Source organism: Kogia breviceps, chromosome 11 (genome assembly GCF_026419965.1).
Source record: "Kogia breviceps isolate mKogBre1 chromosome 11, mKogBre1 haplotype 1, whole genome shotgun sequence".
NCBI classification, from domain to species: domain Eukaryota; kingdom Metazoa; phylum Chordata; class Mammalia; order Artiodactyla; family Physeteridae; genus Kogia; species Kogia breviceps.
Window position 1 is genome coordinate 837240 of NC_081320.1, and position 26700 is coordinate 863939.

The following is a 26700-nucleotide window of genomic DNA, read 5'->3' on the forward strand; positions in this document are numbered from 1 at the left end:
GCCCTGCAGGGCACGCATGTTAGGATCAGGACCTGATGTGTAAGAAGCTGGCTCAAGACCCTCCAACTCGTCAATTTTCCAGTATATCAGATTCACAATGAACCAAAATAAATATGTACTTTCACCAAATTTATTAGTTTGCAAGTGGAGTTTTTCACCAGGTGGGTCTTAGATGTGATCTGAGGGGCAAAGAAAGTTTTGTGCTAAAAACTACCTCCCACTGTGGGAGGTATTTCCATGTTGTTGGTCAGGATAATGAAGGTAGCTGTCAAGTAAAAATGTTCCGGGGAAGAATTACAGTCTCAGTCCTGAACGTTGTAGTTTAAAGTAGTTTGCCAGCTTTTTTTTTTTTTTTCTTATCACAGCTTTAATAGAATTGAAGGAAACTTAGGGCTTCTTATAAGCTGGGAGAAAGGAAAAATTGATTAGTACTATACTTAGAAGGAGCGATTGAAGATGGAGCAGCTGGGCGGTGAACCTCTCGGTGCAGGTCAGTGATGATAAAACACCCAGTTTGGAACTTGGCGTGGGATGGAGTCCCGATTGTTGGACGCTAGCAATCCGGGGAGAGGAAGGCGTGTCTGCCCCCTGAGCACGGCAGCCCCTGTTCTTCCCCGACTCTCTGGGCAGGTGGTCCCGTGGGGAGTGAGGCCCCGGCCAGGCAGGTGTGCGCGGGTCACACCCCGTCCTGACGCTGTCGTGTGTGCAGGTGCAGTGGAAGCTGGGAGTCTGTTTTCCTCTATTGCAGTTCTGCCCTCGTCCTTGTGAAGCCTGTGATGGTGGTTCTTTGGGGCGTTCGCTTTGGGAAAGTGGGGTCGGAAATTTTCCTTGAGGAGTTAACATCTTATAAAGAAAAATCTGTGTTCTTACGGCTCTCCAGTAAATGGTGCTTTGAGTGAGTTTGCCAGATATGGTTCAGTCCGCAGGCGAAATCTAGCCCACAGCCCGTGAGCAAAGAATGGTTTTGATGTTCTTAAATGGTTGAAAAAATGAAAAGAAGGTGTGAAAATTACACGAACCTCAAACATCAGTCTTGGGACGCAGCCTAGCATTTGTCTGCTGCCGTCCGGGGCCACCTCTGAGCCACGGGATCAGGTGAAAAGTCATGACAGAGGCCGTGTGGCCCTCGGAGCCTGAAATAGTCTCGCTCTGACCTTTATAGAAACAGTCTGCTGACCCTGCCGCAGTCGCGAAGACGCTGTTTAACGCTGTCAGGTTGTAAACATCACTGCATTCAGATTCTCGCAAGTTAAATCCAGACTAGGTAGTGACATACTTTAAGTACATCGACACAAGTCTTCACTTGGTCGCCATCCTCGCGAGTGGATCTCTTGCAAGCAGCATGAACTAGCTTTCTTCCTTCCTGTCCTGGAAGAAAACTGGCGACTCCTCAGAGCCTCCTGCCCTCTGCTCCGTGGAGCCAGCCAAGGACCAGGGGGCCGGGGGCTGGGGTGTCTGTGGAGCTGCGGGGCCGGCCCGAATCCCGCCCGCAAGTGGCAATCAGACGTGTGAACGTTCACTCTACCGGGTAAGAACAGTTCGCCTGGGGGGAGGTTTGTGTTTGGTTTTGTTTGGGAGGATGGTGAATTTACATCGTTCCTTCTTAATGGATCCCGTTGAGTCTCCACGGGGCGCTGAGTCCTTCTCCCGCTTGAGGCGCTGAGACCACCCCCCGCCCCCGCACCTCCCCGCCCCGGCCTCGCCAGCCCCGGGCGCAGCTGAGCCGGCGGCGGGTGCAGAGGTGCAGGCGGGGATGTCCGCCATCGTTCCTAGAGGCCGTGGCTGCAGCGGGGCCGGGCTGCGGGGCAGGCGCCCCTGCGGTGCTGCCTGCGCCTGGGGAGGATCTGGGGAAGATCCGGGACTGGCCGGCCGGCGGGCAGGGGGCTCTCTTTGCTGTTATGAGCTCAGTGCCTTGTTGACCCCGGAAAGTCTAAGTACCTCTTCTGCTGAAGTTAACCCGAGGCGGCCTCTGCTGCCTGCGCCCCAGAAAAAACCTGCGCGTGTTGGGCTGAAAGTGCCCATTCAAAATGTCAAGCGTTTTGTATGGAACGTTTTTTTTTTGTTTGAAACTTTTATTTATTCCTCTTGATACCCTACGTTGTCCTCCTCTCCCTCTTTATCCCCACAGTTATCTGCTGTGTGCCTGCCCCCCCCGTCAAGCGCGTGGTTAAATGTCGGCAGAGGAGCGTTCCGTGCCGGGCTGTAGTGACGCCTGGCTCAGGGGCGCCGGAGGGGCGGTCCCGACCTCGGTCCCCGGGTTCTCTGCGCCAGTGGCAGCTCGGGGACAGCAGTGAGGGGCCCAAGAGCAATGTAGGGAGGAAAGAGGCCGGACTGTGAAATCAGTACAGCACAGAGACCTGTAGTCACCCTGAGGGGTGGAGTGACTGAATGTAGAAAGAAACAGAAGGAAGCAGGTGAGGCCTGAGCACCGGGTCCTCCCGCAGCAAGTCTGGTAGCTCGAGTGACGCCCCGGGACGCCCACCGGACAAACCTTCCGGCGGGGGTCTGACTTCTCACCCGGTCTACACCCGGGAGGGGGCGGGCTGGCCGTGCAGGCTGAGTGTGTCACTTGGCCTGCTGGTTACAGCCTGGATCCCTGGTTTTCACGTCCGCTCTACACGTGTTAATCACAACTGCTGAGACGCATCCACTTTGGATAAGCTGACAAAACGGGGTTGCCGGCCTTCAGAATCTGAAGGTGACGCTTTTAAGCTTTTGAAAACTCACCAAGGAGAGCCTCCTTGTGGGGAGCTGCTCACCTTCCCAGCGCCCAGGCGCCTGGCCCCGCGAGTCGCGCACCTCTTTGGGGTGAACTCCAGTTACGGGCGTGTGTGCGTTAGCGAGAAACAGTATCACAATGTTGCGAGACACTTAGAAAAAAATCGAGCAACACTCTTGTGTTTCTGCGAAGTTGCCGAACGCCAGCCACCCGGCAGGCTTTTCCGTGGACCCGCTGTGTGCGCTGGCTCCGAGCATCGCGGTGTGGCGGGCGCCGCGGGGAGGGGGGGACTTGTCTGCCGGAGCCCCTCCGGGAGCTCTGCGGGTCCCCACAGAGTGGCACCGTGTGGGGATCTGGATCTGCTAGCGGCCCGGCGGGCCAGGGGTGTCTGGCAGCTCATCCCGGGAGGGAGACGCACAGCGTGTGGACTCTGGGAGGGGGAAGTGGCTGGAAATGAGGCCGCAGGTAAGGAGGTGGTGGAAGGCTTATGTCTCCTGCGACACCAGGGTCTCTGGACTTCGCCCCCTGGAAAATAGACATCGTCTTCCGAACTGAAACGTAATATGCTCAGATTTGCGTTGAAAAAAAAGAATACAGCTTTGACAGCGGTGAGGAAAAGGAGAAGCAGCATCGATGATGATGTGATACTTGTTTTTCATCGACTCCCGGTGTGCTTATCGCTCCATTAATCCACGTCCTTTTCACGGTAGCTCCGTGGCGTGGGTGTCACCATCCCCTTAGGAAGAAAAACTCTCCAGTAGCCCCTGCCCAGGCTGGGATCCGAGTTCAAGGCTGACCGACCGCGCCTGGCCCAGCACGGAAGGGGGGGCCTGGGGACCGGGGGGCAGCGGGGTGTGCGCTGGCGGCGTGGGGGGCCTGGGAGGGCATGCGTATGAAGGGAGGGGCGACGTGACCTTTCGCACAGTGGCTGGGCTGGTGAGAAGGAGGCTACTGAGGGCGACTGGAGGTTTGGGGGCAGCGGAGTGCAAGGGGCAGCTTGAGAGGATGAGGGGTCGGGCGAGCGCCGCTGTACGCCCTCCCCCCAGGGGTGAGCGGACCGCAGTTAAGCCAGTTGTCTGCTCCCTCCACCAAGTAAGCGCACGTGTGCAGATGATCTCACACGAGGACGTGTTTCTACATGTCTAGTTAAGACCACCGTGTATAAGCTTTCGGTTTGCTTGTCTCCAACCTCGGTGTTGGTGCTGACCTCAGGTAATGTTTGCTATTAGAAGTACTACGTTCTGCACGTCAGCGTCCGTACTGCGGACAGGTTTCTTTTTACCGTGTTCTCCCTGCTTCTTTACTTCTGGGTTTGGAGTAGAGGTCTTCATTCACCTACCAGGTAGTTGTGTCTGGAAGCCGGCCCGTCTCACCTGGTTTTGCTGGTCTTATGACTCATTTAACCCTCTTATCTCTGATGTACCCTACATGCATCCTTTTTTTCCTACAGTTTATGTCCAATAACTTTCTCATTATCTTTGGGCTTCATAGCATAATGTTTCAAAAAACTTTTTCTTTTTCCAGCTTTATTGAGATGTAATTGACGTATAACGTTGTATAATTTTAAGGTGTGTAATGTGATGATTTGAGACATGTATATAGTTTTGCAAGATGTTTACCACAGTAAGGTTAACTAACCCACCCATTACCTCACATAATTACCATTTTGTCGTGGTGGTGAGAACATAAAAACTGTTCTCATGACTTCCGAGTATACAGTATTGTTAATTGTTGCCACCATGCTGGACATCACATCCCCAAAACGTATTCCTCTCGTAACTGGAACTCCGTGCCCTTTGGCCAGCATCTCCCCATTTCTGTCCCACCACTCCCCAGCCCCTGGCACCTCCCTTCTACTCTGTTTCTATGGGTTCAATGCTTTTAGATTGCACGTGTAAGAGAGATCGTATAGTATTTGTCTCTCTCTGATTTATTGCACTTAGTGTAATTCCCTAAAGACCATCCATGTTGTTGCAAGTGGCAGGATGTCCTTCATTTTTATGGCTAACACTCCTGTGTGTGTGTGTGTGGGGGGGGGGGTTTCTTTATCGGTTCATCCAACGATGGACACTTGGGTGGTTTCCATGTCTTGGTCATTGTGGATAATGCTGCAGTGAACAAGGGGACACAGGTATTTCTTTGAGGTCGTGATTTCATTTCCTTCAGATATATTGACCCGGAAGTGGAATTGCTGGGTCACATGGCAGTTCTATTTTTAGTTTGTTGAGGACCCTCCATACTCTTTTCCATCATGGCTGCACCAATTGATGTTCCCACCAACGGAGCAGGAGGGTTCCCTTTTTTTCCACATCCTTGCCAACATTTGTTATTTCTGTTTTTTTAAAAAAAAATATTTAGTTGCAGCAGGCAGGCTCATTAGTTGTGGCATGCGAACTCTTAGCTACGGCATGCATGTGGGATCTAGTTCCCTGACCAGGGATCGAACCCGGGCCCCCTGCATTGGGAGCATGGAGTCTTAACTACTTTGCCACCAGGGAAGTCCCTTCTTGTCTTTTTGATAATAGCATTTCTGATAGGTGTGAGGTGATAGCTCATTGTGGTTTGATTTGCATTTCCCTGATGATTAGTGATGTTGAGCATTTTTTGTGTACCTGTTGGTCTTCTGTATGTCTTTGGAAAAATGTCTGTTCAAGGACTTCCCTGGCGGTTCAGTGGTTAAGACTCCGCACTTCCCATGCAAGGGGCGTGGGTTCGATCCCTGGTCGGGGAACTAAGATCCCACATGCTGCACGGCCAAAAAGAAAGAGAGAAAGAAAAATGGCTTGTTCAGGTCTGGTGCCCATTTTTTTTTTTTTTTTTTTTTTTTGCTGCACCCCACATCTTGTGGGATCTTAGTTCCCCGACCAGGGATCAAACCCAGGTCCACGGAAGTGAAAGCACCGAGTCCTAACCACTGGACTGCCAGGGAATTACCTCATGCCCATTTTCATTTATTTATTTGTTTGTTTATTTATTTATGTACTTATTTATTTATTTTTGGCTGTGTTGGGTCTTCGTTGCTGCATGCCGGCTTTCTCTGGTTGCAGCGGGGGTATGACAACAATTAACAATACTGTTGACAGACACTGGGGAGGCTGTCAGACCAGGAGAGACGGCAGACCGGGAGCTGGGGACGTGGGCCCCCGTCAGGCTACTCTTCATTGCAGTGTGCAGGCTTCTCATTGCGGTGGCTTCTCTTGTTGCGGAGCATGGGCTCTAGGCACGTGGGCTTCAGTAGTTGTGGCCCGTGGGCTCAGTAGTTGTGGCACGCGGGCTCTAGAGCGCAGGCTCAGTAGTTGTGGTGCACGGGCTTAGCTGCTCCGCGGCATGTGGGATCTTCCCGGACCAGGGCTCGAACCTGTGTCCTCTGCACTGGCAGGCGGATTCCAAACCACTGCACCACCAGGGAAGCCCTCATGCCCATTTTTAAATCATATTCTTTTTTTTTTTTTTTTTTGGTGTTGAGCTGTATGCATTCTTTATACATTTTGAATATTAACCCCTTATCTGATATGTGATTTGCAAATATCTTCTCCCATTCTGTAGGTTGCCTTTTAATTTTTTTATTGTTTCTTTTGCTGGACAGAAACTTTTCAGTTTGATATAGTCCCACCTGTTGATTTTTGCTTTTGTTGCTTGTGCTTTTGGTGTCATATACAAAAAAATCGTTGCCAAGACAGATGTCAAGTTGCTTTTCCTTTATGTTTTCTTCTAGGAGTTTATAATTGCAGGTCTTACATTTTGAGTTAATTTTTGTGCATGGTGTAGGATGGGGTCCAGTTTCATTCTTTTCCACCTAGCGTGATGCTTTCTGTCTTCTGTGTTATTAAGCATCATTAAGAAGTGATAAAGGGCTTCCCTGGTGGCGCAGTGGTTGAGAATCCGCCTGCCAATGCAGGGGACACGGGTTCGAGCCCTGGTCTGGGAAGATCCCACATGCCACGGAGCGGCTGAGGCCACAACAGTGAGAGGCCCGCGTACCGCAAAAAAAAAAAAAAAAAAAAAAAAAGAAGTGATAAGAAAGGCTTTTAGTGTTGGTTACGTATCGAGTGGTGGACACTCAGGCTCTCGCAGTGGGTTACATTCCTGTGACGTTGCACCTGAGAATTAACAATGCCCTTTTTTAGACTTTCATTTCCTGAAAATCGTGTGCATGTAATACCCTGAGAAGCCACATGGTGGCAGAAGTGGTGCTTTGAAACGTGTGGGTTTATAAACCTGCTCTAAGAGAACATCTGATATGCATCTTCATACTTTTTTTTTTAATGAAGGTGTAGAACTTAATAGAAAGAGCCTCCAAATACCCATCACCTACCTTAAATAAAACATTACAAGTACAGTTGAACTCTTGGTACACTTCCCGTTCTGATGATTTTCCCTCCCGCTTTTCCTCTGGGAGGGAACCGCTCTCCTGTTCGTCCTTTCATTACACACTGTGTATTCTTAGGTTGTTTATTTTGTTTTAGGTTTTAAATAGCGTGTGCTCGTTGTGGTACTGTGCAAGCTGTGCTTTTTCACTCTCTCGGTTCTTAGGTAGGTTTTATCCATGTGGACTTGTGCAGCTTTCGTGAATTATTTTTCTTCTATAGCTGTGTGGTATTCCAGGAAGGGGTCACGACTTGTTACACGCACTTTCCTGTTGACACGCCGGGGAGGCTGTCAGACCAGGAGGGACGGCAGACTGGCAGCTGGGGACGTGGGCCCCCGTCAGGTCCCCTGTTGCCATCCAACAGCACACTTGGTCTCAAGAACAGCCCTTTTCATTAGAATCTTTGCCTCTTTCCCGGAACGCTCCGCCTGAGTCATGACGCGTACCCTGACTGGAGACAGCCTCCAAGGAGTCCAGGAATTCGGCGACGTCAAGGCTCAAGTCTGACGCAGCCCACCGGCTTCTGCCCCGGAGCTATAGGAGGAAGCCCGTGTCAGTGACCTCGGCCTCCTTCCCAGCCCTCAGCGGCCCGTCCACCGCGTGGACCCAGGCGCAGCTGGGCTCCTGGCTCATTTCTGGGAGCGAAAGTGGGCAGGCGGCGGGGGGGACCACGGTTTAGTCTGTCTGCAGCCTGCGTTTAGTCTGGGGCTGTCCCCAGGGCCTCTGTGCCCGCAGTGGGAGAGGACACCTCCCCTGCCCCCTGGAGTTCTTGCTGCTGAACTAATAGTAACACTGATGCAAGACAGATGAACCGGAGAAGAAGAAACAAGTTTCAATTCCTGCGCACAGAGGTCTCGCAGAAATGGGACCCAAGATGTGGCCAAAGCAGGTGGCTTTTTTAGACAAAGAAACAGTAAATTTGCGAGGAGTTCACAGGACTAAGAAACATAGGCTTTGGATGCTCAGTTAGTGAAGGATCTGAACTGAACGGTTTGGCCCGGGGGTTAGTCACCAAAAGAGGCCGTGGGTTCGTTTGTACGGGCTGCCCTGTCTCTGGCCATTACGGTGTCCTTCTCCCTCCTTCACGTGGAGACTTATCTCCTGCTTCAGGGAGACGGGGGGGGGGTCAGGGTGTCCCTCTCACGTCGGCCGTTTCTTAGGCAGCTTTATTTCAGAATAATCCATGTGCTGTTGAGGGGCATTTGGGGGCAGCTCACCCTGGACCCCAGCACCGTCCTCTGCTCCTGTGCGTCCCCGAAGCTTCCTGGGCTGGGCTTGTCCGCGGTCAGACCTGGCTGTGGATCCGCAGCCTCCCTCGTTGGCTGTGTTGCCTGTCAGGACCTCGAGCTGCTTGGAGACTCAGTCGCCTCAAATGCACAGTGGGGACAATAAGGATCCGCGGCTGGTAGGACGGAGGCGCACGTTAGATGGGAGCCTGTGAGCTCCTCAGCTGTGGGCGGTACTTACGTCAGCTCCGCGTACGGCACGGCACGGCGTGGGCATTTTTGCGCCCCAGCCCTGTCTTTTGTAAGTACTCCTTGAAAACGGTCTTCTTAGATTCAGTCAGTTTACAGTGCTGGCTTTCCGCGGGCAGGACCGAGGCGGCACGAGTGCAGCCCGGGCTCCGCGTCCGGTCTGCCTCCGGTTCGTCTCCCTGACAGCCTCTCCCGCCCACTCGCCACCCTCCCACCCCGTCTCCGCCCTGACAGCTCCATCTCCCCCCTCCCCAGGCCTGGGAGAGGGCTCTTTGGACCGGAGAGACACCCCTGACTGGCTCGCTCGCCTCCCCCCCCAGCCCCTCCCCGCAGCCTCCGGGCCTTTGCACGGGCTGAGCTGCTTTCTCCCCAGGCCTCCCCTCCCTCCGGCTCTGGGGCTCAGACCCGAGGTCTCTGTCTCGGGAGACTTCCCTGCGCCCCTGCCGTCCTCACGGCAGCCTTGTCTCCTGCGGCTTGACACGTTTCAGCTGCATATTTAGTTTGTGGGCTAGATGGTTGGCAGGCTGTCCCCCTAGACGGAAAGCTTCAAGGTGAGACTTTACACAGAACCCGGGGATGCGTTGATGCCCTGGTGAGGTGGTTTGGAGGTGGAAGTCGACAGGAGTAACTGTGGCCCTGAAACCAGGCTGGGGCCGCGCAGGTGCCGCGGTCACGCTCGCGACACCCTGGAATTCCGGGGAGAAGAGCCGCGGCCTCAGAATCTCAGAACTGCTGCCGGTGACTCTGCCGTCCGGGGATTCCTGCTCCGGGACCTTCGCCTGCTGGTTTTGTCACAGGAGTGTTTAGTGTAGAGACGTGCTCAGCAGGTCCCCGCCTGCTGTGGGGTGCACAGGTGGAATGAGTGGAAACTGTGTGTGTAGCAACTTGAGACAGAAGGTGATAGCAAAACGCGTTTTAAGTCAAATTGTGTGACAATCTGGATTTTCAGCAAAGCTCTCTTTTGTGAACACATGACCACTAGAATTCCTTCCGAGAATTAAAAATCATCCTATTGACAGAAGTGCAGCTTGATGTGCAGTCTTCTGAAACCGTGTTGACCGTGTCACATGGGGTGGCACTTGCCCGTGGATGGCGGCCGGGGCCCCGCCGGCCCTGCCCGTCTCTCCCCGCGGCCTCGGCGTCTCCGCGGCTCGTGTGTCACGCGGGTGGTCAGGGTCCCTTCCTGGGGTTTTATGTGCAGCTCGGCTCTTGGCTGTGGAGCAGGTGGCCGGGCAGCGGGCCAGGGCAGGGGTCGGGGTCGGGGGCATGGCCGGCCGGCCGGCCGAGCGTGTGAAGCCAGCCTCAGGCCCCATCTGGGTCCGGGGTGGGAGCCTGACCTGCGGGGAGGGGTGGGCGTGCCAGGAGCCTGCCAGCCTCCGGCCCTCCCCTGCCGTGGGCCCTTGCTGAGATTTTAATCTGCAGAAAAGACCGTTCAGATCATCGGATTCGACCTGTCTGTTTCCGAAGGGAAAGATGGAGGCCTTCGGGAGTGATGGGACTCGTGTGCCTGCCTGCCCGCCGGCCGCAGCCAGGACTCTGCCCACGCGGACCCACCAGCCGGGTGACGCCGGGCTCCCTCCGCACGCTCACGCCAGCTTGTCCCCCACCTCGGCCCCGTAGAAAGGTTGGCGGGTGGGAGGGCGACCCGGAGTTTTGTTTTACATCCTTTTGAAGGACGCAGGAAAGCTTGCTTGTTGCGGCGCGGCTCTGGGAGTGTCCTGTGACTGTCTCGCAGGAGGCGGCGAGTGACCCGTGTAGATCCTCCGTGTCTCTGACGGCTGACCTGTCGGGTCTCAGACTTCGGCCAAGGCTCCCCCGCCTGCTCGGCGAGAGGAGGGTCCAGGGGACGTTCAGAGGGGCTCGCAGACGGGCCAGGGACCGTGTCTTTGGTGATTTTTTCTGACTCTTCTGGACGGTGGATTCTGCCCTCTCACACTCCGCTCTGGTCGACTGGAACTTGAACCTGCTCCTGAGAATCGCCGAGGTCCGAGCCCTCGTGTGACCCCCGGGACACGCCTGGGAGCCCTTGTGGAGGGCGCGGGGCTGGAAGTGAGAGTTCTGGAGACGGGAGCGAGGAAGGAGGGAGGACGGTGCTTTATCAGTGAAACCTTACTTCCGCTGTAGGGGATTATTCATAGGATAAAATTTAAACTAAAAAGGATTCCTTTCCATTAAGCTCAGAGTGGTTGCAAAACAAAATTCTTCTCTTACCGCATGTGTACAGGGGAATTAATGGCCTGGAAACTTAAAGCGGCTCGACCGTCTGCAGGCCTGAGGCCCCTGATCTGGAAGGTCTGCTTGACGGGCCAGCAGGCAGCCGGGCCCCGCAGCCAGGGTGCAGCCCTCAGTTCCGCCGAGAAGGAGCCGTCAGCGCAGGAACGCTGGGGACGGGTCTTAGGGGCTTGATGCCTAATTAGGTTTCTTTACCCCCCAGAGCCTGAAGGGTGTCCCGGGACCCCGTACGCTGAGAAGTGGACTAAGTCAGGCAGAGGGCGGTTCTTTCGTTCTGATCCCCTGTGGAAAGTGTCCACACCGGTGGAAGGTGTTGCTCAACTCGACAAACGTGCAGCATCTGAGTTTTGGCAGTCCCACAGGAAAGTCCGGCTTTCCAAAACTGTGGAATGGATGTGCCTCTTAAGAATCTCATTTAGGAAAAGCCGAGTGTTAAATGCACAAACAACACAAAACAAAACCAGTTTCAAAGCTCTGGAGCATTCGTCTGAAACGCAGCAGCATCATAAAGGGGCGAGGCTCTCAAAATCAATTGGTCGAACAACGAAACCAGAGAACTTACTGAGCCAACGCGCACTCTACCACGTACCTGGCCTCGTAAGACGCAGCGATACGGTAGCTACACGGCTGCGCTGGGAGGGCTGTTATCTGGGGGGTGGTGGGGGGATGGAGACCCTGGTGATAGTGAGTGAAGGGTCTCCAAAGGCCTCCTGTGAGAGGGACCCCTGCGCTGAGTCCAGAGGCAGGACTCAGGGCCAGGTCGCCCCATCTGTCCCGCGACCACGCTCAGCACGGGTCCGAACAGCCGTCAGGTCCCCGCGGGGTCTTGCAGGACCCGCGAGTGACCGGCTTACGTTTGGAAAGAAGTCCTGGAAATTTGGAGGATAGAGAAGAGGCGGGTGAGGCCAGAGGCAGAGAGATGACTGGGAGGTGGAGAGAAACGGCGGTGGGGGGTGTGGGTACAACAGGGGCTCTTCTGAACCGGCGTCTGGCCCGCAGTTGAGGTCAGGGTCCCGCCCCGGGGTGGGGGCGTCTGTGCAGCTCGGAAGGTGAGTCCACCAGCCAGTGCCCTGAGATGGGAGCAGTGCTGTGCTCGCGTGCATTTCTGAGACTCGCTGACCTCCCTCGGCTTCACGGAGGGTCCGTGACCGCCTCCCCCCCCCCCACTTCGAAAGGCGGAGGACGGGGTCAGAGGTCAGCCTGCGGAGCGAGGCCCGGCGTGATGCTCCCTGGGCCTTCCTGTTTAGTCACTTCAGCCAAGAGCACAAACCTGTTGCAGAAGACAGTACCTGCTGAGCAGATGTCGCCTTGCGCTGGGTGTCGGAGCTCAGGTCCCAGGAGAGCCCGGCGGTCGGGGGGAGCAGTGGGCAGACAGGTTCACAGAGCCGCCACCCCGCGGAGGGAGCGGGCCGGGCTGCCCCCTCGACTCGTTCTGTGAACCTGTGTTCGTTGACAGCTGCTGGGCTCTAAGGGCGGCAGCACCGCCCTTCAGAGACCCTTTACGCCACTAAATGGACATCCCTGTATGGACACCCACGTGGGCCTCCCTCAAATGCTAAGACAGTCGTTTGAAATTCAGAGCTCATTTAAAATAGGCCTGGGCTTCCCTGGTGGCGCAGTGGTTGAGAATCCGCCTGCCGATGCAGGAGACACGGGTTCGTGCCCTGGTCCGGGAGGATCCCACATGCCGCGGAGCAACTAAGCCCGTGAGCCATGGCCGCCAGGCCTGTGCGTCCGGAGCCTGTGCTCCGCAACGGGAGAGGCCACAACAGTGAGAGGCCCGCATACCGCAAAAAAAAAAAAAAAAAAGACTTAAAATAAAATAGGCCTGATCTACAATCCAGGCTCAACTGATAACTTTCTACGGGAGGGCGTAAAAGGAGGGAACCACGGGACTGGGATGGGATGGGGCCTCTCCTGGCGTCACGTCACCTGCCGTATCCCAGGGCCGTGCCCTCTGTCCCTCTCTCCCCCCACGCAGATGCACAGAAACCTTTGTTCGGGGGTGTCATCTGGCTGCAGCCTGAGCCATTGTGTGATAGGGGGTTGTTCCCTCCCAGAAACGGGCGCCCCTCCCTGGCTGCGTGTGGCGCGGAGGGAAGGGTACCACTGTCTCCCGCTGTCTGTGTTGTCAGTGAAATGGCAGTGGTTAAAGACCTTTGCCCAAAGCCCCGGGATTTAATTTTGTGCAGTTGTGACAAGCATGGATCTACTGAAGTTTGGATGTGTCAGCATAGCCATTTTAAAAGTCCGCAGGCAAGAATTGTTTCAGTTTGTTCTACGTAACTTTTCTTCCCCCTGTTCACATCCTTTTAACTTTAGACTCATCAAATACAGGATTCGTCCTACACAGTAGTGTTTCCTGTCTTGTCAACTTTACAAGTTTCCAAGCCTCTTGCCTTGTCAGCGGGCTACATTAATCTTTTGCAAGTTCTCTTCAAAACTCAAGCTCTCGTATGTACGTTTGCCTACAGAAACAAGTCCTTTTCAACGTTGAGGCTGCTGTGTTTGCAGCGGCTGCACTTCGTTTGTGTTTTACTCCTCAGGCATCTGTTCTGTTTTGATGCCTACAGTTTTAAAAAAAAAATGATTGGTGCTGTTTCTCGGCGTTTTTCACCTGTCATGACAAAAATGTAAGAATTGAGTGCTTTAAGGAATCCTAACTGTATATGTTTCTATTACCGTAAACTTCAAACTTCCGTGTTTTATGTCTCAGTAGGATGGTAGAGCTTTGTACAAAAGGTATATACGTAAACCTTCTAAACGTTTCCTGTTTACTCTTGAATGTGCAGGGCATTCCAAGTCCGGCGCGAACGGAGCAGTGGTTCCAGAGGAGCTGTCTTACGCTGCTCTGCGCGTCCCCCAGGCGCCCGACGTTACCAGTTTTCTGTGGCTCCTTCCAGAGAGAGGAAGAGATACATTTGTCCCTCGATTTTTTTTGGTAGTGTTTCGTCACTAATTACATCTAGTGTGGTAACAAAATTACTAATTTTCCCCCTGCATTTTCTTTCAAAACGTATGTTACACTTCGATGGTGACTGTAAAAAGTGGTGTTTCCACTGGGCGTGGGCGAGTGGGGACCAGGGCTGCAGGCCTAAAGGAGCTGGGGCCGCAGTCCCGGGTGAAGGGGTGAGACGCAGAGCCCCCTTCCTTGGCGTCCTGAATATTTGAACTTATAATAACGATCCTTCTAGAGAGGGGAATGTATTAACTCTTTAACTCTTGGTGTGAAAAGAACTTTCAGACCCATCTCTCTGCGCTCTCGTCCTGGAGGGGATTCTGGGAGAAAGATGCTGACACGCAGAGCAGCTGCCGGCACCGCAGAGCCAAAGCTGCGGGCTGAGAGCAGGCCCGCGCTCGCGCCCGACGGGGACCCTTGCTGAGAGGGGCTGAGTCAGACCGGCCTGTTGGCCCGGGGACGCGACGTGCCCCCGCGATCTGTCCCCCACGCTGCAGACACCCACCCGCCGCCCACACCCCAGGAGCCAGACCCTCCCTCCTGACGCGGTGGCCGCCGAGGTCAGCCGCGCAGGGACAGCCGTAGGCGGACAGTGTGCGCGTGGCCCGAGCGGGGAGCCGTCCCGGTGGGCGGCTTGGGGTGCGGAGAACCGCGGGGTGGGGGGGATGGCAGAAGAAGCCACCTCCCTTTCAGTTATGAATTTTTGAGTCACACTTAATGGGGGAGAGAAAGGACACGTCCTTCCTTCCTGAAGAGGACTCAGAGCCCCGCGGAGCGCGCGGAGCCGGCCAGCCGCGCTTTTCCCCTTGAAGGAAAATGCCCCGGCGAGCTCGGCATGACCAGGCACTTCTGGAAACCGACGGCTGCGCGTGAGGTGCTGCTGGATTTCCTGGCACGGAGGACAGGGCAGGACCCGTGTTGAGTCACGACCTTTCTGGAGCGTTTTAGCCCAGCTCTGGTGCAGAACGATGCCGGCGCGATCGCCCAGGGCAGCCGGGCTCCGCTCGGCGGCAGCACGTGAGCGCCGCGCCCTCCCAGGTGCCGGCGCCGAGCTGCGGCCGCCCGCGGGAGGGTGTGTACCCGGCAAGCAGGAAGCGCGGCCGCCGGCGCCCCGGACCGCTCCCCGGGCCAGGTGTGCGCGGCGCCGTCCCCAGCCCTGGCGGCCGCCCGCCCTCCGGCGCCGGCTCCGAGGGTCTCGGGCCGGGAGCATGACGGCTTTACGGCTCAAAGAGCTCTCGCAGTCGGGGCTCTACCGCCGGAGGAGGGACCGGCCGGACAGCCTGCGGCTCCCGGGGCCGCAGGAGCAGGCGCTCAGGTGGGTGGTGCCCGCGGGGAGGGGGGGGGCCGGCAGCCTGAGCCCCGGCCCGGCCGGAGGGTGAGCGGCGGGGGGCGACGCGCCGAGCCCCCGGGCCCGCTCCGCAGCGCGGCGGCCTCGCTACGCCCCCGGGGCCGAGGATCGCGGAGGGAGGGTCAGACCTGCCCGCCGCTCTCGGAAGCACATCGCCTGGGCTTCTTGGGGCGCGTTTCAGAGCGGTTTTTCTCTGCGTTTTGACCGTGAGGGTCGCGGGTGGTGCCTTGGGTGGGCGTCAGGGTGCTGTGCTTCGGTGTTCGCATGGATTTCACGAAGCAGGGCAGGGCGACTTTTGAACGTAACCTGGGAGGGAGGGAGACCTTTCTAACTGAAAAGGTTAGGGGTTTTCTGTTTCCACCGTTACTTGGCCTAAAACAACACGGCGTTAGTTTTTCTTACCACTATTGAATTTTTGTTAGGTTACAGGTTCTGAACGGCCCCTGCGCATCAAGCTGTTGCTTAGACTGCTGTGTTTGCTGCGAGGGGTGGGGGCTGCAGGGACCCTTCTCCCCGCACGCGTGCTGGGGGGCACGTCAGTGCCTTTGTGGACACTTGAGCCACGCGTTTGAACGTTCCACTCAGGTGGTGGGAGGGATATATACACTATATAATAGTTATATCCTCTCTCTATGTATCTTTCGCTTATAAATTCGCTTTTGGGGTTTATTTTAAATTCTTGATTTAAACCTAACAGGAAAAAAAATGACAAGGCAGCTCTTTAAACTTATATTAAATTTGTCTACAAATTTACCACAGGAACTGTACTTCGGGAGGGCTATGTTTCTTTGAACCTTTTTGACTCTGGCTGGAACGGATACTTACACTGTTAGAATTTATTCCCTACCGCGTGGGGTGTCTCTTAGCTACAATTCGTGTATTAACTTCGAAGTGACTGGATTGAACAGAACTTTGAAGCTTCAGAGTCTGACTTGTAACCGTTAAGTGTGAGGTTAGTGACAGTACCGCGCCCCTCTTGCTTGACCAGATGGGCACGGGTGCACGTGACCCCTGACGTGGCCTCCGGTCTGCTGTTGGTCCAAGAGTGAAGACTTGCCAAAAGTAGTTTTAATTTCAGGTTCGGGGTCCTCGGGAATTTACTTTAAAAGAAACAAGATACGTAAAATGACATTCAAGACCAGCCAACTGTCACTTATTTTCAGACGGTGGCGGAAGTACCCATGGACCGGATGACCTGTTATGGCTGAGGGGGTGGTTATCTATATAGTCATAATGGCCTTTGAAACAACTAGGTACCTTTGTTTTGTCTCGAGTTTACATTACAGAGGGAAGAACCGTTTTTAGGGGGTGTGGGGAGCCATTTCCCCACTGTCTCTGCTGTTTCGCCCCCTGGCGGCGAGAAGGGGCTCACGTCTCTGTCCGCGGGCTCAGAGAAGTGACCGGTTACTTACGTTAGGACTTCGAGCTCAGCCAGGAAAAGAGCCTTTTACCGATTTAGAGAGGCAGGGTTTTCGCCTAGTTTTATACGAAGCCTGTTTTTAGTATGAAATCGGGTTCCTCGGGTAATAGGAGCTGGAGGGGTGACTTTGAGGTTAGACACGCCCAGTTCAGGCCTGTGGGCCAGGCAGAGAACCGTGATGGGCTCAGGTGGCTCCTCTTTAAAAGGAGGGTGAAAATCACTGCTGCTCTTGAGTGTCGTTCATTATCTCATAAAACCCTCGCCACCAGCTCGACGGCGGGCATTGTCATCCGCTGAAGGGTACCTCGTGCATTACTCGCTTGGCTGCGCGCCACGTCGAGGCGGGGCTGCGTTAGACTCGGCCGCCCTGGAGGGTCACCTGCAGGTGTTCCTCCCAGGAGCTGTCTCTGGCCTGAGCACCTGTGACATTGCGCACCTCGAAGTAGCACCAACCCACTCCCACTCTGAACCCCTCGCTCACACACCGTTTTCTCAGCACGTTTATGGATTCCGGCGGAAAAACCGTCAGAGACTAACAGGGCTGTGCTCACTGCCAGAAAACTTGTTTAAGTTTAAATTGAAGACTCTGCTCTCAAACAGAACACAAGTGTTTAAAGAGCACATAAGAGTCAGTGAAGGACTTCCCTGGTGGCGCAGTGGTTAAGAATCCGCCTGCCAATGCAAGGGACACGGGTTCGAGCCCTGGTCCGGGAAGATCCCACATGCCGCGGAGCAACTAAGCCCGTGTGCCACAGCTACTGAGCCTGTGTTCTAGAGCCCGCGTGCCACAGCTACTGAGCCCGCGAGCCACAACTACTGAAGCCCACGCGCCTAGAGCCCGTGCTCCGCAGCAAGAGAAGCCACCGCAGTGAGAAGCCCGCGCACCACAACCAAGAGTAACCCCCGCTCGCCACAACTAGAGAAAGCCTGCGTGCAGCCACGAAGACCCAACGCAGCCAAAAAAAAAAAAAAAAAAATTTAAAAAGTTGGTGAAGCTGCTTCCGGCTTCAAACTCCAAACTGTTTAGAACAGAACGCTGCCTGTATCGATTTTTATTTTAAAGTATCCAGTACAGCCTGAAACGTGCTCTCCTTGCTTTGTGCAGCAGACTGTCAGCCTCCACACCTGAGGGCTGAGTCACGGCAGGCGGTTCATCTCGTTTAGACTTTGTCACAACAGGAAAACTTGTGTGACGGGAGCCTCTTAGTTCTAGAACGTGTCCTTAAGTGTGGCTGGAACCTGACGTGCCTGAGAGACCCCTGGACGTCACCTTCCTCCACGGAGGTGGACCTGAGGACTCTGCATGCAGGTAGCATTGGTGCCACCTCCTCATTCGGGGACAGGACTTCTGACCTCCTGCTCTGCCCGTGGGTTCATTCAGTGAAGCTCTTCTCCCACCCCTTGGGCTCAGAAGCTGTTCCTCATACCTTCCCGGGCATGGACCCTTCTTCCTGAAGTGGCTGATGTCTGAAAATACCATCCAGGATATACCCGTGTGTGTGTGTGTGTGTGTGTGTGTGTGTGTGTGTGTGTGTGTGTACGCATGTGTGTATTTACTCCTTAGCTATTTATTCTCCCTCTTAAATTGTGCTGCACCCAAGCACAGTGTTTTTTTTTTTTTGAGGAAACCTGAATGAAAAACACACCTGTGCGATCCACAGCCCCTCCCCCCGCCCCGTTAAAAATTCTCAGCGTCACCTTGGCTCTGCCTCAGACACATGGGGTCTATAACTAACTGGGGACATCTCAGAGTCAAGTCTTGGCCAGCCGGCTCAGAAAGGAAGTTTAATGCAGGACCAGGGGCTGGCGAATGATGACCTTTGGGCCTGATCTTCCTGTTTCTCTGTGGCCCACGACCTCAGGATGGATTTTATATTTTTCAAATGGTTGAAAAAAAAGAAAAAAGTATTTCGTGACATAGGAAAATTACATGAAACTCAGTGTCCACAAATAAAGTTTTATTGACACACAGCAGACGTATCTGTACACGTGTTCTCTGGTGGGTTCTTGCCGTGGTGCCCGAGCTGAGCTGTGGCCACAAAGACGGGTCTGGCTTCTGGCTCTTTGCAGTCGCCCCCTGGTCTCGAGCTCAGATCAAGGACCCTTGGGTCCTCCCCTCTTGTTCCTTTAGTTTTGCCCTGTCCTCCCCTCCGCCTGCCTGAAACAGGTGCATCAGAAGAGGCGGCTGAGCTTTGTGCCCCTCTGTGAAGTCCACAGGGGAGGACTCGCTTGTGCTGCGCTTTCCTGCGCTTTTCCTGGTGGAGCCGGGTCACCAGGACCAGAAAGGGGGTGCGGAGAGAGGTAACCTTTACTTTATGGTGGTTAAGTAAGGCTTTGGATCTCCTGTCCTTCTAGATCTGCGATGGCGTCATTTTCCAGCAGCAGGATACCTTTGCTTGGTTAAGAGTAGGAAACACGGATCAGGCCCCCACTGCTGACTGAGCCCTTGCTGGGGGCCAGGCGCTGTGGTGAGAACTTCCGTGGTTCTGTTCTTAACTCAGTCCCGAAAGGGGGAGAAGGACCCAGGCCGTGACGGGGCCCAGCTCCCGGCCTTGGTTCAGCGTCCTGTCGGGTGGGAACTGGGCCGTGCCGGTGCCCGGGGCGGGCTGGGGGAGCATTTCCTTCAAACCTGTCTGCTGTTTGCTGACCATCTGGGTGACCCATCTTTTGACTGAAAAACCAGCCTTTGTATTTTAGATTTAGAAACATAATCTATTAGACACAGGGATAAAACTGCAGCTTGGCCGTTTTGTCTGTCCTCATTTAACGGTTCAGCAAGAGCACATTTAATCTTCCCAAGAGAGAGCTCAACTGATAACAAGTGTTTCTTCTCTTTGGTCCAGGGAGGTGTCAGCTGGCCAGTGTTGGTTTTTGAAAGGTAGCAGTGCCTTCTCGTATGTGTTTAAGGGTGTGATGCACGCACGCACGCACACACGCACACACGCACGCACGCACGCACACGCGTCCGCCCGCGCTGGAGTACTATTCAGCCGCGAGAAGGAAGGAAATCCTGCCAGTCCTGGCAGCAAGGATGGGCTCTGACAGTGCCAAGTGAATAAGGCGGACAGGGAAAGACAGACAGCGTGTTCTCTGTCTTATAAGCAGAATCTAAAACCAGAGTGGAATGGGGGTGCAGGGGCAGGGAGTGGAGGCCTGGGAGGGGCGGTTGAAGGCACAGACTTGCAGCGCGAGGATGATCGAGCTCTGGAGGGAGGCCTGCCACGCGGCACCGTGACGGCAGTCAGCAGGGCTGTGCCACGTGGCGTGACCGAGGTGTCCCTGATGCTCCGGGGTGATTATACAGCAACACTAAGCATGTCACAACCAGCAGCCGTGCAGCTCCGACTCGCACGTTACGTGTCCGGTATTATCTCACTTTAAAAACTGTGTAACACGCCAGTGTTCCTGTTGGAATAACAGGCTTTACAGGCACCCCTTCCTCACCCTTCTCCCCACCACCACTAACCTGAGTCCAAGCCGCGGGCCCCGCCGTCCACCCCGGGGCCTGGTAGCCGGCCCTGCCCAGGGTCTGCTCCACCCTGAAGGAATGAAAGCACACTGGCTTCGAGGTGCCTCTTTTATTCCAGGTTAAACCCCTTTGACTCGGAGAGAGTAAGTTAGACTGATGTCCAGCTCTCTGATGTCCCACACAGAGGGACGTATCTGCCAAAGGATGGACCGTGACCTTCCGGTTTTCCTTCTTCAGTGGTTTTGGGAGGCTTATTTTCTGAAGGGAAATGTTTTCCTCTCGGTCACCTAAAGTATTTCCATATAGCTGAGAGGGTATATGCTGAAAGTAAAAATAGCATTAACGCTTAAAGTTAGTGTGTGTTAAAGGGACGGTTGAAGGTTCTGTTCTGTGTCTCTGATGCTCAGAGACCCTTGGGAGAGAACCTCCGCCTCGGCAGAGTCAATTTGTAAATTTGCTGTCACTCACATAAAGTTTTCTAAGTGATTTACTATGACAATTAAATGCCAAGCTTTTAATCATTATAAATTGCTTTTCTGTTGGTTAAAAGAAACACAAAACTTGATGTATCAGTTAGAAATCACTTATAAAACCAAAAAAAATTACAATTGGCTAAAACGTATGCTTTATATTACTTTGGAGAGATGCTGTTAAAATGAAACAGTGCTATTTATTTTATATGTATTTACATATCTTGGAAACACAGCCACTTAATTGTGTATCTGTGCGACCCAGTGGCCATTCTGTGATTAAAACAGACTTTAGACAAATATTCTCTTACATAAAATCTACTTTTAGAAACAGTCATTAAATAAGTTAATATGAATTATGAATTAATATGAAACAGTGGTTGCATTAGCTTCTTAGAGCTGCTGTAACAAGTGCCACACCCTGGGAGGCTTCAGGCGGCAGAGATGTCTGGTCTCTCAGTTCTGGAGATGCGTGGCAGCTCTCCTCGTGCCTCTGATGTCAGCTGCAGGGCTGTGTGTCCAGTTTGTGGGGCGTCACCCCACCCTGGCCTCTCTCATCACGTGGCTCTGTCTCCACGTGGCGTCTTCCTCTGTGTGTGTGTCTCCTCTTAGAAGGACACCAGTCACATGGGAGTTGGGCCCACCTGCTCCAGTGTGACCTCAGCTTGTGCCTTAATTACATCTGCAGAGACTCCACTTCCAATAAGGTTATGTTCACAGGTACCAGGGTTAGGACTTCAACACGTCTTTTGCAGTAGGAGCCCTAATAATGGTGTCTGCATGATACACTGCAGCTTTCTTATTTTAAAAAAAAACAATTTTTTTAAAAATTTACTTATTTATTTTATTTTTTGGCTGCATTGGGTCTTGGTTGCTGCGCGCAGGCTTTCTCTAGTTGCGGCGAGCGGGGGCTGTTCTTCGTTGCGGTGCACGGGCTTCTCATTGCGGTGGCTTCTCTTGTTGCAGAGCCTGGGCTCTAGGCGTGCGGGCTTCAGTAGTTGCAGCTTGCGGGCTCAGTAGTTGTGGCACGTGGACTCAGTAGTTGTGGCACGTGGGCTCAGTAGTTGTGGCTCGAGGGCTCTAGAGCGCAGGCTCAGTAGTCGTGGCGCACGGGCTTAGTTGCTCCGCGGCCTGTGGGATCCTCCCGGACCAGGGCTCGAAGCCGTGTCCCCTGCATTGGCAGGCGGATTCTTAACCACTGCGCCACCAGGGAAGCCCCTCAACACGTCTTTTTAGGGGACACAATCCCACCCACAGCAGTGGTTTTTTCGAAGGTTAAAGATCATTCCAGTGTGCAGTTTTTTAGAAACAGTTTTATTGAGGTGAAACGAATGGGCCGGCCTCAGCAGATGCACAGTTTAATGTGCAGCTTGGTCAGTGTTGACACCAAGTCAAGGTCACGCGCGTCCTCCTTTTCCTCAAGTCCCTGCCTGCATTGGTAGCCCTCCCACGTCCCTAGGCAGCTGGTCCCTCTGGATGCTCTTGCATTTTCTGGAGTTGTGTATAAATAGAACCATTGGGTCACGGTACCCTTTGTTTTCTTTAGGCTCCTTTAACTCAGCATCGTTATTTTAAGACCCGCCCGTGGTGCAGGAGTCAGTGTCATTCATTTTACTGCCGAGTCACCTTCCGCTTATGGATTTACCGCGTTTGTTGGTTGCCGGCTGAGTGGTGCCCAGCTCTGGGCCGTTTCAGATGAAGCTGTGTGAACATTCGCATAACAAGTCCTGTGTTTTCATCTCTCTTGGGTGGAGCGGTGGGGTTGTTTGGTGGGCACACACTTAATACCTGGAGAAATGGCTAAACGGTTTTCCAAAGAGGCCGTACCATTTTGTGTTCCCACCAGCAGCGTTTGAGGTTCCATTTTCTCCACATCCCCGGCCACGCTTGGCAGGGTTGATGTTTTCCAGTTTCAGCCCTCCGGGGGAGCGTACTGCTGTCTCCTTGGGGTTTTATTTGCATTTCCCTAATGACTCACGAAGCTGAGTGTCATTTCTTGTGCTTATCTGCAATTCCTGTATCTGCTTTGGCACATTTACCATGCTGGTTTTTGCCCAACTTTCACTGGGTTATTTCTTATAGTACTTAGTTGAAACAGTGCTTCATGTGTTCTAGATACAAGCCCTTCCTCAGCTGCATATTTTGCAAGTATCTCCTCCCAGTCTGCGGTTTGTCTTCTCATTTTTATAAATATCTGTTGACAAGCAAAAGTTTTTTTTTTTAAATTGTGATAGTTTATTGATCTCTTTCTCTACATAAAGTTTGTGCTTTTTGTGTCCTATTTAAGAAATCTTTCCCAAACCCACAGTGAATAAGATATCAATAAATATGTTCCATATAAATGTAAAATCATTAATTATTTCTTTACACCAGCTTGGCCTCTCTTGCCCTTTACTGCTTTTCTGGCTGTGCTGAGTCCTCACAGGGATACTGTGCAGTTCACAAGAAAGGAAAAGGGCCCTGGAGACCCATGGTTGGTAATTCAGGAGTTGAGCCGGGGCTTTTCCCCGTGTGTCTCATGCTCTTAACTACACACTTAAGCCTCACTTAGGTTTAAGGGTAAGGTTTCTTACCTGGAAGGGCTGAATACACTTGATCGTATCTTAAAAGTTAACAATTTACCAAGGGTGACCTCCTGTGATGCCCGTTGAAACAAAAATGGAATTTTTCTGCCTCGTAGATAATCCATACATGTTTGCCAGATAAACTATCTAGGTTAAGAAAGCTAAAACTGTTATAATTTTGTGTCATAATGAATATATTACTTAAAATTAAAATTAAGCATTATAAGAATGTCCAGCCTTTTCTCTTACCTGAAACGTTTGTCCTCCTGCCCCGGCATCAGGATGTGGGGGAACGGACAGCGTAGGAATTGACCAGGCGTCAGCGCACCGAGGGTGTTTGCGTATATCTGAGCGTGCGTGCCGCTAACTTTAGTCCTCAGTTCTAACAGACAGACAAAACTGGGACAAAACAGAAATTCTGCAGCGGTTTGGAAATGTTTGTTTCTTTCTTTGTTTGCCGCACCTTGCAGCATGCGGGATCTCAGTTTAGTTCCCCATCCGAGGATGGGACCCGAGCCCTCGGCAGTGAAGGCACAGAGTGCTAACCATTGGACCGCCGGGAGTGACGAGGGCTCCGCGCTTTCACTGCCCAGAGCCCGGGTTCCATCCCTGGTCGGGGAACAAGAAAGAAAAGAAAAAAAAAAAAAAAAAAAAAAAAAAGCCCTTCTGGAAAATTTCAGTAACATTTCCAGGTGCAAGGAAATACGTTCTTTGTTTCGTGGTAAAAGCTAATGTCAGTCATCTTGGCAGTATTGGAGATAAACTGATGTTATGGGTATTTTAAACAATGAGCTTTTATAAAAGTATAGCCAATTTAAAAGGTCAAAAATTGACCCGGATATGGAATCATTCTTTGTGTGGCAGTCAACAAATGCCTTTAAAAATGGATTCAACCGGAAATATCAGCTATTCAACACAAATTGCAGCTTTGGCTCTTCTTGATTTAATGTCGTGCTTTATATTTAAAGGCTATATTGTCAGGTTATGGGTTTTCTGCATTAGGCGATTGTGGTTCAGTCTGCATTTGCTAAGGTCCTGCGCGTGCCAGGGATGTGAGGCTGGCTCATTATCTGCTAACATAGAAGTTCTTGTGTGTGGACAACAGACAACCGAGAGATACTTAAAGACCCTGCTTTGCGGGAGGGAGGCCCATAGCACCGCAGGAGCACGTGCGTTAATCCTCTCTTGTGAGAAACAGAGTACTCAGCACTTGGCAGCAGTGCAGTTGACAGACTTTCTGCAAAGGGCCAGATATACACGTTTCAGGCTTTTGTAGGCCTTCTGTCAGTGTCACAACTGCTCGGCCTGCGGCTGTAGCGTGAACGCCGGCCGTGGGACATGTGAGTGAACGCGTTGCTAAACTTAATAAAAGCAGCCGGGGAGCCAGATCTGACCTGTGGGCACGGATTTGCTGACGGCGGGCCTGTGATCGCCTCGCTGGTTATCTCCCGGTTGCTGTGGGTCAGGAACCCGGGTTCAGCTCAGGCCAGTGCCTCTGGCTGAGGGTCTCTGAGTCAGGGCCGTCTCTTCTCGAGGCTGGAATGGGGTGAGTGGCCCCAGAGCGTTTTGTAGCCTAATTCCAGAAAGGACTGCCGGCCACCTCTACTGAATCGTCTAGCCCTTCAGCGAGTCCAGCCCACACCGGGGAGGGAGCCGTTACACACAGGTGCGAACACTGTCAAAGACCCAATACTCGTGACACCTGGTCGAGAACAGGAAGGGCCATCAGGATGGATGTAGGGGCCCCTGCAGTGGGGCAGAGAGGTGGGGCTCAACTCCGAATCCACCCAGGAAGACTGGCGATTTACAGCGAAGGAGCAGGCAGGGGTCAGCGGATGGAAAGTCACTGAGAGGGGAGATCCGGCTGGAGGGATTCCTGCTGAAGACACAGGCCAGGACAGCAGACATCGCCTGGGGGAGGGGTGGAGGCCGAGGAACCGGTCAGATACAGAGGGCCATCTGGTCTGCAGGTAGGGGATTCTGGCCAAGCTGACAGAGCAGCATTCCTGTGAAACCGGACACGCAGAAGTCAGGGCCTCATCAGAAAGCTCAGCAGGGAGTCCTCGTGGGTGCCTGGAGGTGGCCTCCCCAGGGCTGCCGCAGGGGGTCCCAGAGGAGAGGCCGTGGGTGCAGTGCAGGGAGGAGAGACCCACGTGCCCACTGGCTCTGCTGTGCAGTCGGTCGGGGCTCCTCCTGGCCCAGCAGCATCGGTGCCTCCGTCTCTGTCGTCGTCACGGTGCCTCAGCCTCCCGGGAGCGCCATTTCCTTCCACCCTGCTCTTCTCGTCCCCGACTTCTGGTTCCATTTGTTACTTTACAGCCGGGCTTAGGTAAACGCTTGCTGAATGAAAGCGAAGGAGATCCAGGAAAGAAGCGGACATCTGCAGACAGGATGCCGCAAAGTCGCGGCCGTTCTCCCGCGGCCGTCGTTGACCCCTCCTTCGCCCGGTTGGTGCAGGGGCACTGGGGTGGGGACAGCGGGCGCTGGGGCTCACGGCCGCCCCGCCCACACGCCCTCATGCTCCCGGGAGCCCCTGTCACCGTCCCCGCCAGGTGGGTGGGCGTCCCGGCTCTGCTGAAGTGCGAGGGGTGCGGAGACCAGGTTTTCCGTCACGGTGGCTTTTTGCTAATAGACACTCAGCACACGGTCGCTGAGTTGCAGGAATAAATGAAGGTCCTGGTACCTTGCTGTCGGCTTCGTGGTTCCTCGTGTCCCCCGGACAGCAGCACGGCCCTGCGGGGCCCATCACACGTCCTGATGCAGAGCCACCCTGTCGAGTAGCTTCCCCGCTGTGACAGCAGCCTCGATCCACTAGGCCGTCCAGACCTCTGGCCCCAACACCCTCCCGCCTGGCCCGTCTGCCAGCCTCCGCGGGCCGTTTAATGCCCTACACACCTCATGGCCACCTTCCCGGGCCAGTTATCCCCTGGACCGATTCCCAGTTCACGTAACTCCTAGGCTCTGATTGCTGGGTGAACAAGTGATATAAGACAGATTTCTGTCCTACAGCCCCACCTTCTTCTTGGTTACCGCTGGGCAGTCCTCTTCTTTTATTGATTTTTCCATCACCCTCGTTATTATGACTATTTGAAACCTCCCCCGTCTTTGGTTTCCTTCACCGCACCTGCTCTCCTGAAACCGCCGAAGCTCAGTGGCGTAAGATTTCTCTCTCTGTCCGCCTCGTCTTTGTGCCGGTAAACTTCCCGCGGGGACACGTTCAGGTCCGCAGGGATGTCACGCAGCCAGTGCGCGGTTCCTCCCTTGTGTCGGTGTAACCGCTTCCCGCGCCCCGTGGGCCTTGCCCGGCCCCTCAGGGGCCCTCCTCCCCGAGCCTCTGTGACCTGGCCCCTGCCCTCGGTGATAGACGGTCCCACAAGCGCCGTGACTTTGGTCTCTTCTCGGCCGAGCCCTCGCAGCCCAGAGTTTGACCCCCCGTCACTGGCCCACGTCACCTCATCAGTCTTGGTTCTGGTCGGCGACGGTGACAGCAGCAGGCTCTGGCTGGCCGAGGCAGGAAGGAATTTTATGGAAAGAGTTCGGGTTGCTCACGGAATTGACAGAAATGGGCATAAGGAAGAGCCGGGCTCAGTGGGGGCGGGAGGCTGGGAGACCCCCCGGCAGGCGCCCTGGCCGAGGTCCCGGAGCTGGACCGAAGCGTCCTGGCTGGAGCGCGGT

At 53.9% G+C, this 26700-nt stretch overlaps 1 protein-coding gene across 16 annotated transcripts in view; it reads left to right on the forward strand.

Moving 5' to 3' along the window:
• The window catches only part of LIMS1 (LIM zinc finger domain containing 1), a 104941-nt gene that overhangs the window by 46424 nt on the left and 31817 nt on the right, over positions 1–26700 (forward strand). For 2 of the 16 annotated variants that reach the window (XR_010835281.1, XM_067006968.1), the window contains exon 1: positions 1163–1528. The exons of 8 other annotated variants lie outside the window; for them this stretch is intronic. Coding sequence is in view for 2 of the 8 variants with exons in the window: in XM_067006960.1 (XP_066863061.1) it covers positions 14963–15069 (107 nt within the window). In the remaining 6 variants the exon portion in view is untranslated. Of the gene's footprint in view, positions 1–1093; positions 1529–7295; positions 8616–13587; positions 13737–14828; positions 15070–26700 lie in introns of those variants that run through there. 6 more of the 16 variants (XR_010835277.1, XM_067006959.1, XM_067006966.1 and 3 more) reach the window with 5 other exon arrangements.